Source organism: Aotus nancymaae, unplaced genomic scaffold, assembly GCF_030222135.1.
Source record: "Aotus nancymaae isolate 86718 unplaced genomic scaffold, 86718_ANA_hifiasm-v0.15.2.pri h1tg000057l, whole genome shotgun sequence".
Lineage (NCBI taxonomy): Eukaryota > Metazoa > Chordata > Mammalia > Primates > Aotidae > Aotus > Aotus nancymaae.
Window position 1 is genome coordinate 47,466,456 of NW_026988471.1, and position 12,674 is coordinate 47,479,129.

Below are 12,674 nucleotides of genomic sequence, written 5' to 3' on the forward strand. Positions count from 1 at the left end.
AAATATAGTGAATTATCTTTCAGGATTTATTGCAAGGTATCTAAAAGAGGATGATTGTTGCTATTTTTTCTCAAGAAGTTCATTTAATTGCTTTAGACAATGTGTTAACAGATTTTTGTTTCCTCTCAGGCTATGACTTAAGCTGTAGCCGCTTAAGCTTTGCTCACTTCAGCTAATGAAGACTAATACCATTGTGTTCCTGCCAGTCCAATTCTTTCTATTTTAGCTGTTCTAAAATAAGCCTGTTAATAAGCATAGTCATAGGTGAACAGAGAATATAAGTAATTATGTGCTTCATTAACCATCATTCTGCAGCCTTTCTTCTGTTGTTTTAACGCAGAAGGAATGGTTAATTTAAAAAATGTTTGCTTTTATGAGTTGTTTGTTTTACGTGGTGGAGTCATTCTAATGTCAGAAACAGATCTTTAGGGCAATTTTCCTTAATACAGTATGTGAAAAACAGGCAATAATAAATATCACATTAACACATATACATGCTAAAAAGTTCTTGTTTTTATTAAAGATGAGGTGAAATGACATTCTAACAGCCATATTTAGTCATGTTTAGGTAAAATGAACCTTGAGTATCTAAAGTATATTGATCAGCTGAGACCCATCTACTGTAGTTATTAAGTTTTCTTTACACTTGTTTTTAAATGATAAATTACATTTACAACTAGCTGGTCAATCTTTTAGATGTATTATAAATGAAAGGCTGGTTAGTATAGAAAACTGGCAGATAATAAAGGAAAGCTATATGAGATTGTAGCTTTAATGTAGATCCAGTTGTCATTCTCTTGGGAATTTGTTTTCTTACATATTTTTAGCAGTTGAACCTGTTTTATTGCAGAGACTTTAGGAGACATGTTCTTATTCATTTGTTCCTAAAACTATGCAGCTGTGCTTGCTTACTTGACTAAAGTACCTTAAATAACTTTTCATAAAATAATGAGTTGGAATTTATTTTGAATGTATACAATTTAGAATGGGTTAATGTTGGGTTACATATTTATGCCCAATATTGTAATTTCTTGGAAATGTGCCACTTTAATAAATATTACTTTTTCTCTCCAATGAAAGGTTGTAATAATAGATTTGGTGTTTCCTTGACTTACTAAGGACAATCTAGGTGTTTTGTTTTGGATTTCCAAAGTACAATGTAGTTCATTACAATGAGATATTTTCTTTTGGCACTTAAAGGAGTTTATTTGTAAAGTCTTTATCTAAAGTTGTTGGAAAAATATAATTACTTTTTACTTCACTTGGAATCAGGAAGTTTAGAATTCACCATGGTTTAACCTGTTAGTGATAGAAAGTATTTTTTAAAAAATAAGCTATAGTTAGTGGTTTTATTAAATTGGTAAATTCTAATGAATGTGTATTTATTTTGTTTTCTATGCAGCATCATTAGTTATTCCTGCTGGTAGAACTCTTCCAAGTTTTACCACAGCAGAACTGGTATGTAGCTTACTTGAAATGTATTTTAAAAGACATGCCCCACTTTTAGTGAGTGGTAGCAAAATGCTGAACATAGATGTAATTTCTAATCCTCCAGTTGAAAGTGAAAAGATATGGCTGGGCGCGGTGGCTTATGCCTGCAATCCCAGCACTTTGGGATGCTGAGGCAGGTGGATTGCCTGAGATCAGAAGTTCAAGACTAGTCTGGCCAACATGGCAAAACCCTGTCTCTACTAAAAATGTAAAACTTAGCTGGGTGTAATGGTGGGCACCTATACTCTCAGCTACTCAGGGTACTGAGGCAGGAGAATCGCTTGAACCTGGGAGGTGGAGGTTGCAATGAGCTGAGATTGTGCCATTGCACTCCAGCTTGGGCGACAAGAGTGAAATTCTGTCTAAAAAAAAAAAAAAGATGTGGTAAAGGGTGGAGAGACAGAATAGCATCTATAGCATAGAAGTAGTAAGACTCAGAAGTTCCAGAATTGACATTTTCTTGCCAAGTTTTCCTGTCTTTCAGAGCAGTTGTTAGCATCTTCCAAGACTATACCTACAAGGTTAGGAAATGTCTGAAGTGATGTTGTATGGGGTTTTAATACACTGTATAATGTTATATGCTTGTTACATCCTAAATAGATAATTTTGAGGGTTTTTTTTTCTGATTTTTTTTTTTTTTTCCCATCCAGAGTGGAGCAACATCATAGTTTTTACTTTAATTAAACTGGAATATTTTGGTCATTTTGTACCTTTGTGAAATACAGCTTGTTTATATTTTTCCCCTAAGGACTTAGAGGCAGAAGATAAATTGACAAGTTAACATAGAAAATCAGGTAGTTTCTTGGGTAGAGAAGAATAGCAGCTTTTCACTTTTATCTTTCTTCCATGATACTGGCAGTATATAATCTACTGACTGTTTTGTTTTTTTTTTATTTTCTTTCAGCCCATAGGTTGCCTTTTTAGGGCAAATGCTTAGTGGGCTAGTTATCCATTTCTTCACTAGGAACAGCCAAAACCACACTGCTTAATAGGATTTTTGGAAAGAATAGTGCTGCTTTTGATAGGAGACCAATGAAGAAATATCTCTGCCTTTGGAATTCAAGGAAATATCTTTTTTCCTGTTTAAATAAATAATATGCTTGTATGAATAAAAAGTAAAAATAGGCTAGGCATAGTGGGTCACACCTGTAATCCCAGTGCTTTGGGAGACTGAGGTACTGGGCAACATAGCAAGATCATATCTCTACAAGTTTTTTTTTTTTTTTTTTTTTTTTTTGACAGAGTCTCACTCTATCGCCCAGGCTAGAGTGAGGTGGCATGATCTTAGCTCACTGCAACCTCTGCCTCCTGGGTTCAAGTGATTCTTCTGCCTCAGCCTCCCGAGTAGCTGGGATTATAGACGCCTGCCATCATGCCCAGCTAATTTTTTGTATTTTAGTTGAGACGGGGTTTCACCGTGTTGGCCAGGGTGGTCTCAAACTCCTGACCTCAAGTGATCCACCCACCTTGGTCTCCCAAAGTGCTGGGATTACAGGTGTGAGCCACCATGACCCCTCTACAAAATTTTTTTTTTAAAATTAGCTGAGCATGGTGGTGTGTGCCTGTAGTCCTAGCTACTTGAAAGGCTGAGGCAGGAGGATCACTTAAGCCTAGGAATTGGAGGTTATAGTGAGTTATGATTGCACCACTGCACTTCAGCCTGGGCAACAGAATGAAACCCTGCCTCTTAAAAATAAAAGAGCAAAACAAATTTATAAATAAAAAGGAAGAGCTCTGTAGTATTACATTCCAAGAATAAGTGTTTTAACTGTTTGATGTTTATCCATCCAGACTTCTTTCATGAAAGCTATATTTTCACAGTAAAAAGTAGGAATAGTTTTTTGTTGTTTCTGTAATTTCTGTTTTTCAATTTAGTGATGTAGATGGACTGGTTTCAATTTCAGTTAATACAAATTGGCTTTAGTGGATGTAACACAGTTTAACAAATGTTTGTTGGTGCACATTTGAATTATTTCCAGCATTTTTCTAATATAGTATTCCATGATTATGCTTGTATATATGTCTGTGAGTTTGTGTAATAATCAGGATAAATTCCTGCAAGTAGAATTCCTGGGTCAAAGGTCATGTGTGTTTTCTGTTTTGGTTTATATTGCAAAAATTATCCTCCAAAAGGATTGTACCAATATACATTCATACCCTGTTTGAGAGAACCAGTTATTTATCACATTGTCAACAACACTAGATGTTATCAATCTTTCAAGTTTTTTCAGCTCTGAGAATCAGTGGCCCTGCAAAGCTATGTCTTGGGAAAGATTTTTGAGTCAATGTTTATACTGTTCATTAGGACTTACTGGCTTCATTGCTAATAACTGTAGAATAGAATTCCTCTTGATCCTTAATGGGATGAGCTGAAAACAATATTAAAAAGCTATTTTATTCAAATAATTCAGCCCTAATGTTAAATGTTAAGTACTGTCAGACTGTTGTCTAGAATCAGATTATTTGACCCCTTATGAGATCAGGGAAAAAAGGATACAAATAAAGTCCTTTTCTAACTTTCTAATATAAATTTCTTATATCTAGGGCACTTCAAACTCCAGTGCAAACTTTACTTTTCCTGGATATTCCATTCATGTGCCAGCAGGTGTGACACTACAGACTGCATCTGGTGAGAGTATATTCTAAGAATATTTTTATTTTTAGCATTGGTACTAGTTTTTGGACATTAAGGTTCATGATTTTTAAATAAACTATATACCAGAAGTTATATAAACCTTTAATCGATTTTAGAAGTAATGATAAATGGTGGTTGTTATTGTTATGGAGGCAGTCTGCCACAAAAGACGCTATATAGGCCTGTCCTGTATTTCATTCTCAGTTCTCTTTCCCAACATTGTATAGAGGTTCTTTGTATATATTTTTTCTAATTCAAGTCAGTTATCTAAATTTTAACCAATACAAAATAAATAACTTACCTGCATTCCTGCTAGCTCTAATTACAAATTAAAGATTAGGTTGATCAATCTTTGCCCCCTTTCTTATTAGAGATTGCATGGTCTGATAGATCATCCAAGAGTTTGGAGGTTAACTAATCTCTGCTTTTCAGAGCACCATCTCTTGATTTTGAAGAGGAACATACCTCTTCTTTGGGTTGTTGTAAAGTTTAATTAAGTAAAGCACCTAACTCAATGCTAAAAAATTAGTCCTTTTTTTTTTCTTTTATAGTGTTATTTTAAAGGAAAGAAGAAGAAGAAATTTGATTACTTTTGAAATCATTAAACTCTATTTTGAGTAGCATTGTCTTGTTATATGGCATTTTAAATATATGAAGTATATTTTACATGATTATGTTTGTTAAAATCCAGGTTTTGATTGATAACATTAATTTATCAAACAATGGAAGAGGTTCATGGATTAAATATCGGTGGCCTTTATGTATCTCAAAGTGTGCCATATAAGCAATTGTGGAAAAAGGCTGGAATTAAAGCAAAACATACATAATTAAAAAAATAAGAATTATATATTGATTGAAGAAAATCCAAAAAGTCCTAGAGATAACCACCATTAACATATTGGTATATTTTTGCCAGCCTATTGTGAATGAGATTTTTTTTGGTTGTTGTCAAGAGAAATTTTAATTCTATTATACTTACAATTTTGTTTTCTCCTTTTAAGGTCACCTTTATAAAGTCAGTGTACCAATTATGGTGACACCGACTTCTGGAAGAGCAGATATTCTTCGGCAACCAATTCAGCAAGTATTTCAACAGCTTGGCCAGCCTTCAGTAATACAAACTAGTGTTCCACAATTGAATCCATGCTGTCTTCAAGCAACTACTGAAAAGTCACAGAGAATTGAAACTGTGCTACAACAACCCACAATTCTGCCTTCTGAACCAGTAGATAGAAAATACTTAGAAAATGCCACCAGTGATACACTTGTATATCCTGGAAATGAACATAAAATCATGCCTGAAGTTTTGTTGAGTCATCAGGAAAGCTCTCACTATGTCAGTCTTCCAAGTGCTGTATTTTCTCCACAGGTCTCTCAAACAAATTCTAATGTGGAGTCAGTGCTCAGTGGTTCAACTAGTATGACTCAGAATCTGCATGGTGGGTCCCTCTCCATGAGCCCTCTTGGGGCTCTCCACCAGCACGTGACTCATACTCAGCCTCATATTCTTAAAAATAGGACGTATGGACGTGATTCTGTAAAGCAACCAAGAAATATACAGGAACCCAGCAACATACTTGTATCAAAGAAGGTATAGTTCTGTGTCCAACTTCTTGGTATCAGGAAGTTTTTTTTTTGTTGTTGTTGTTTTTTCCTTTAGAAGATTATTTTGTTTTTTCCTTTAGAAGATTATTTCGTTTTTCTAGTGATTTAAAAAAAATTTTAATTGTGATAAAAGACACATAACATAAAATCTACCAACAACCATTTTAAAGAGTACAGATCAGTAGTGTTAAAAAAAAAAAGTAAAACAAATTGAAAATAGATTAGTTAAGGGATATTAATCAAGAATCGATTAGGGGGTAGTGGTTGAGAACATAGACTTTGAAACTACAGTAGGTTCAAATTCTAGGTTCACTACTTACAAGCAAATTATGCAACATTACTCTCTGAAATTAATGTTAGTCTTTAAATTGGTCCTAATGCCAATTCACATGTGGTACAACCTAGAATATTGTTTCTTTATTGTTGTTTTTAATATAACCATCAGTTCTTAAAATATTCATGCTCAGCATTTCTAAATTTTTCATTTCAATAAATGAATTAGAACACTTCTTTAGAGAAAATACAGTTGTTTTAGAAGGTAATCTATTTACCAGTCTCTTACATTGGGAAACTTATTTTTTGTCTGCAGATAAAAATTAAAAGACCCAGAAATCCAGACCAGTAGTTTACGGAATGTTTTGAGATAATTAATTATCAAATGTAATATACAACAGAAGCCCACAAAGTACTTTTTTCTTTGCTCTACCTAATTTTTCTGAATTCCTATATGGAAAGTTTTCCCTACATGAGGGATTATCTTGCTAGTAATTTTGTTTCTCTCTGCCTACTAAAATGCAAGTTTTACTTGATTCCTTTTGGAATTGAAACCATTAAAAATTGGCTTCTAGTTAACTTTTGATACTGAAAATAGGTCTGAGTTATTACTTTTCAAAGAATTCAGAGTAATGGCAGACAGATTAATGGAGAATTTTGGATTATAAAAATTAAAGAAATATTGTATTTTTTTTTTAACAACTATGAAATACCTCTTGTGACTAATTCTATTTATACAATTTAGGACATGTGACAAATACTTAAAGGTTTTTGCTCCTGCTAGTGGTTTAGCCATCATCTAGAGCCAGTGTATAAATCTGTAGCAATAGACAGTTAATTGTCACCTTAATATTTTATTTTCAGGATATTTAAATTTTTCTAGTTAGGGAAAGATATAGGGGGTATAGTGAAAGGCCATGAACAAAGAAAATGTCAGAAACTATTTGACCTGTTTTAGAATGTTTCAGATATTTAATGAAACCTGTTCAAGATCTCCTAGCAAATCTGATTTTAGTTTTTCTATAAGTATTCATATTAAAATGTTTTATTGAGTATTTTTAATTATTTTTAACATAATAGATAAAACTTAGTAAATAATGTAGGCTAAACTAATTATGAAACATTTGGTTTTGAGGTAAAACTAGTTGCAAGTGTAAAATGTTTGTTTTTACCACTGCTACTTTTGGAGACATTTTTCACCTGGATTCTGTATGAACTTGGCAGATTTTTGGTGTGATGAGTCAAGAACTTATTCTACTGTTATGTATTGTATGTCATCATATACTTTTTCTGCTATTTGGAAATAGATTAGTTAAGGGATATTAATCAAGAATCGATTAGGGGGTAGTGGTTGAGAACATAGACTTTGAAACCACAGTAGGTTCAAATTCTAGGTTCACTACTTAGAAGCAAACTATGCAACATTACTCTCTGAAATTAATGTTAGTCTTTAAATTGGCCCTAATACCAACCTTGTAATTTTGAGAATTATCAGAGATAATATATATGAAATATTTAAAGCTTCTGGTACCATAGAAGATTTAGACTAGTACTATTATGGCCTATGGGCTTGTACTATATTGGGTAGCTTTTCATGTAAGTTATTTGTTAGTTTTAAAATAGGTCTATATCTAAAACACAAAAATCCAAACATTCAAGAGTATATATAAAATGCTTATTTATTTAAGTTACCTTTAAGATAGTAAGCAATTTGGTAAGTTTATGCCGAACTAATTTTCAAAGAATTTATAAGTAGTTTTTCTTTTTATATGTAGCTTAAAACAAGTTATAATTAGTATACTTGTTTAGTTTTCCTGTGTTGTAAACTGCTAGAGAGCTTATGGATCTATAGGTTTAAGAGATAAGGATCTATGTGGGTTTAACATTCTGTTTCACAGAATATATTCTTGACAGCTTTTGATTCTGCCCCTGGTAACTTCTGTTCTATTTTCATTGTATGAATTTGACTATTGTAGGGACTTTAAAAGTGGAATCATACAATATTTGTCCTTTGGTGACTGTCTTATTTCACTTAGCATAATGTTTTCAAGGTTAGTCCATGTTGTAGCATGTGTCAGAATTTCATTTCTTTTTAAGGCTGAATCATGTGAGTTTGATAACTTTTAAATTTTATAAATATTCCTGGAATCTGTTCCTTCTTCTCCACTCCTGGTGCCGTTGTCCTAATTCTTTCTCATGTGGGATAATTGTTTTCTAACTAATTTATCAGTGTGTAGTCTCTTCTACTTCTTACTCTGTTCCTGCCAATCCATCCATCCTAGAGGTCAAAGGCCTAGTTTTAGGGATCAGAATTGTTTTGAATCCTTTCTCTATTCCTTAGTAACTATATGACTTAGACAAGTTACTCATTTGTAAAATAAAGATAACAGAATCCACCATATGATTGTGGTAGGGATTAGTCAAGACAATCAATGTAAAGTGCTCAGTGCATGTTAGCACTCTCTTCCTGGTGGCTTCCAGAGATCTGTCCGAAATGCAGCCTGATTGTGTCTTTTCTCCACTTAACACATCACTGACTGTTCATCACCTATAATAAATAAACTTCAAGTGCCTTGATATGCATAGAAGAAGCATATTATGCGTTCTTTCTCTGCCAAAATTTCCTATTTACTCTTCCTTCCTCAAATGCATAGTACTTTATTGTGAACACGAAACTGTGAGCGATTCTTGATTTTTAACCTTGTTGTCTCCTACTTCTCTTTTTTTTAAATCACAGCCCATGATATAAAGAACCAATGTTTCCTACTTCTCTTTTTGCTTTTTGTTATTCTCTCTATTTGATGCCTGGATTTTCTTCCCACCATCCTTTCCTCGGGTTAATTCCTGCATATTCATTACTTCCTGCAGAAATCTTCAGTACCTCTCCACTTAACTTTTCCTTCATTATTAAATTGGATGTTGCTCTTCTGTGTTGTCATAGCACCTGAAACATGTGTCTGTCATAATGTAGCTCAAAGATATATTGAAATGTTCTGTTTGCATTGACAGGCATATTTATCTTTGTATATGCAGTAACCTAAGAATCTATGCACACTCATGTGTACTAGAGTATAAGCTTTTAAGGATAGGATCTAGAATTAGTTTATTTGGCTCAGTGGTTCTCAATCCTGGCTGAATGTTAAAGTCATTGGGCCATTAAAAAAAAAATGGAGGTCTACTCCAAGAGATTTAAATCTAATTGATCTGGAATGGGGTCTGGTCATCAATATTTAAGGGCTTCTGAGGTGATTGTAATTGAAAGGCTAAGAACCACTGATTTAACTCAAAATCAATGTCTGAGTGAAAAATGTAGAGGATAAGCAATATATAACTTCTAAGTAAGAATTTTCATTTTTCTTACAAGTCCACACTGATATTCCTCTAAAAGATAAAATGTTCTATCAATAATTATTTGACTTTAGAATTCATTTAAATTGAGTAAATACTTTTTGAGTCACTATTGCCATTATGAAATTAGTATATCAAAATCAGAGATGTTTAAACCAGATATGTGACTTTTTCTTCATTATAAGAAGAAAGCCAATTTAACAAAATAATTTTTTACATCTTTCAAAATATATTAAGATATATTTCATTCCAAATAAGAGTGGAGTAGCATGGGATGCTACTGTACATGGTCAGGTAATATATAATTATCATTGTTACTATATTGTAATAGATTAAATTCCTATTAAGAATTAAAATATGCCCTGTCATTACAATTATAGACCACTGAATTTGACATAGTTTAGGTTGAAAATATGAAAAGAATGTGTCTTATAGCTTAGGCTTATCTTATTTTACATATTTCTCCACCTATGGGTATGAAGTTCTGTGAATCTTTACTAGCCATTGGAAAAATATGGTTCTTTCATTGGAGTAAAGCTTAAATTGCAAAGACTGGAAGCTGGATTTGGCAAACAAAGCTTTATCATGAGACATCCTATTTACTTATTGTACTACCCAGTCACAGAAGCCACATACAATCAAAGACACCTTGGTTAAGCTGAGAATATTGGACATTATTGAGCTGGTTTGTTTTAGAGCAGAGAAAGAAAACGGAAGCATTTCCTCTGTCAGATGACATCATCTGCATTAGAATTGTTGACATTTATTTCATGTCTGGCTGGAATTTATAGAAGTATCAGCAGCGACTTTCCTTTAACATTCAACAGTATAAAAATACCAGTGCTTCTTAGGCTGCCAACATCTGATTTTAATCATTATTTGTACATTGATACCATCAAATAATTTTTATGTTGTGAGCTCTTTTTTTTTTAATTGGAAGCTGACATCTTTGTAATAATGAAAAGTTTGGCTAGTAAAATTTGATACTGTACATTATTAGAGCTCCTGAGATGCTTGGCAAAATATGGTTTTGCTGCTTTAGTAAAGAAAGCATTGCTGTCTATTTCAGTATATGGCATGCATTAGTGCTAAGACACAGCCAATAATTCTAAAAGAAGACTCATCTTCTGACATAAAACTCAAATATATTAGAGCCAAGGTTTTGAATTATTGTGTTTCCCAAGACATTTATCAAAAAATGTAGGCAGAATATTAAATTCTTTATGCAGAATTTTTCTGGCTTTCCAAAGGACAATGCTTGAAGCCCTTGCTTGATCCTTGGGGAGACATTTACTATTTTTGAGAGGGAGCAAAAGCCCCCTCATAACAATTTGACCTAGAGGAGTTCATTGATAATCTATGTGGTGGATATTTGGCTGTATGAAAGACTTAAATCTTTCTTTTCATGGTCCTGCAGCATCAATTATGGATGTTTCTGCACAACTCCTGGCTATTTTGGTCAAACTACCACTTCGGAAGAGATTAGAGTCAGATAATCATGTGAAGTTTTCAATACTTGGTGGAAGTGCTTCTGAAGAAAAAAGTTGAGAATAACTCTTTTGCTGTTATTGAAATTAAATTTCATTTGTAATTTTAATCCTCTCCCAGAGTAAAGAGGATCTCACTGACTGAAGGAAAATAGAATGAGGCTACATAAATTCAAGTAGAAGAATCTTGGAATCTTCAGTATTCCTTCATAAGCTTATGCTTATCTGGCAAAGTAACATAGAAGCTCTGATTCATTTTTCAACAAAAGATCTTGTGGCTTAAGGTTTTCAGTACTTGTTGCTATTAAAATGAAAATCCATGTCGGGTGTGGTGGCTCACACCTGTAATCTCAGCACTTTGGGAGGCTGAGGCGGGTAGATCATTTAAGGCTAGGAGTTCTAGACCAGCCTGGTCAATGTGGCAAAACCCCATCTCTACTAAAAATATAAAAATTAGCTGGGCGTGATGGCAGGCACCTGTAATCCCAGCTGCTCAGGAGCTGAGGCAAGAGAATTGCTTGAACCTGGGAGACGGAATTTGCAGTGAGCCAAGATCCTGCCACTACACTTCAGCCTGGGCAACAGAGCGAGACTCTATCTCAAAAAAAAAAAAAAAGCAAATTTCAACATATGGTTTCGGCCTAGGACAAATCTTATACTAATTGACCTTACTATTATTATTTTGTTTATTTATTTTTGAGATGGAGTCTCTGTCACCCAGACTGGAGTGCAGTGGCTCACTGCAACCCTTGCCTCCAGGTTCAAGAGCTAATTTTTGCCCAGCTAATTTTTGTATATTTGGTAGACATAGGGTTTTCACCATGTTGGCCAGGCTGGTCTCGAACTAATTGACTTTAAAATAACTCAGATTTAAAGAGGTATGATATATATACAATAAAATTCATCTTGTAAAAGGTATATAGTTTTTAGATGTACCATATGAATTTTCACAAATAGGAAGTTATATAACCCTACCTGACATAGAGAACATTTTCATTTCGTCAGAGTTTCCTCATGTGTCTTTTTTAGTCAATACCCTCTTTCTGTTCCCAGTTCCTGGCAGTCACTCACTGATCTGTTTTCTTTTGGGTTGGGTTTACCTTTTCCAGAATATTAGATACAATCATGTAGCATGTATTTTTAGCATAATGCACTTGAGATTCATCCATGTTGTTGCATGTATCAGTATACTATATTGTATGGTTGTACCACATTTATTTACCAGTTAGATATTTGGGTTGTTTCCAGGTTTGGTGTTTGTGAATAAAGCCCCTGAAAGGGCTGGCACTGGGTAATCCCAGCACTTTGGGAGACTGAGGTGAGTATATCACTTGAGGTCAGGAGTTCAAGACCAGCCTGGCCAACATGGTGAAACCCTGTCTCTACTAAAAATACAAAAATTAGCTAGGCATGGTGGCACACGCCTGTAATCCCAGCTATTTGGGAGGCTGAGACATGAGAGAGGATTGTTTGAACCCACTGAGCTGAGATCATGCCACTGCATTCCAGCCTTGAAGACAGAATGAAACTCTGTCTCAAAAAAGGAAAGAAAGAAAAAGAAAGAAAGAGAAAGAAAACAAAGAAAGGAAAGAAAGAAAGAAAGAGCCCCTGGAAACATTTCTATGCAGGTTTTGTGTTTGTATGTGCTTACCTTTTATTTTGAGTGAAAACTTAGGAATGGGGTTGTTAGGTAAGATGATAGATGTATGCTTATGAGAAACAGTCAAATTCATTTCCAAGGTGGCTGTATTTATTTCCACCAGCAATGTATGGTGGAATTTTGCATTTCTACCAGCAACGTATAACATTTGTTGTTACACCACATCCTTGGTAGT

General features: G+C 33.9%; 1 protein-coding gene across 1 annotated transcript in view; it reads left to right on the forward strand.

Moving 5' to 3' along the window:
- GTF2A1L (general transcription factor IIA subunit 1 like) overlaps positions 1–12,674 on the forward strand; it is an 82,827-nt gene that overhangs the window by 23,169 nt on the left and 46,984 nt on the right. The window contains exons 4-6 of the mRNA XM_064364067.1: positions 1,403–1,458; positions 4,036–4,120; positions 5,128–5,717. Of these exons, the coding sequence (XP_064220137.1) occupies positions 1,403–1,458; positions 4,036–4,120; positions 5,128–5,717 (731 nt within the window). The remainder of the gene's footprint in view (positions 1–1,402; positions 1,459–4,035; positions 4,121–5,127; positions 5,718–12,674) is intronic.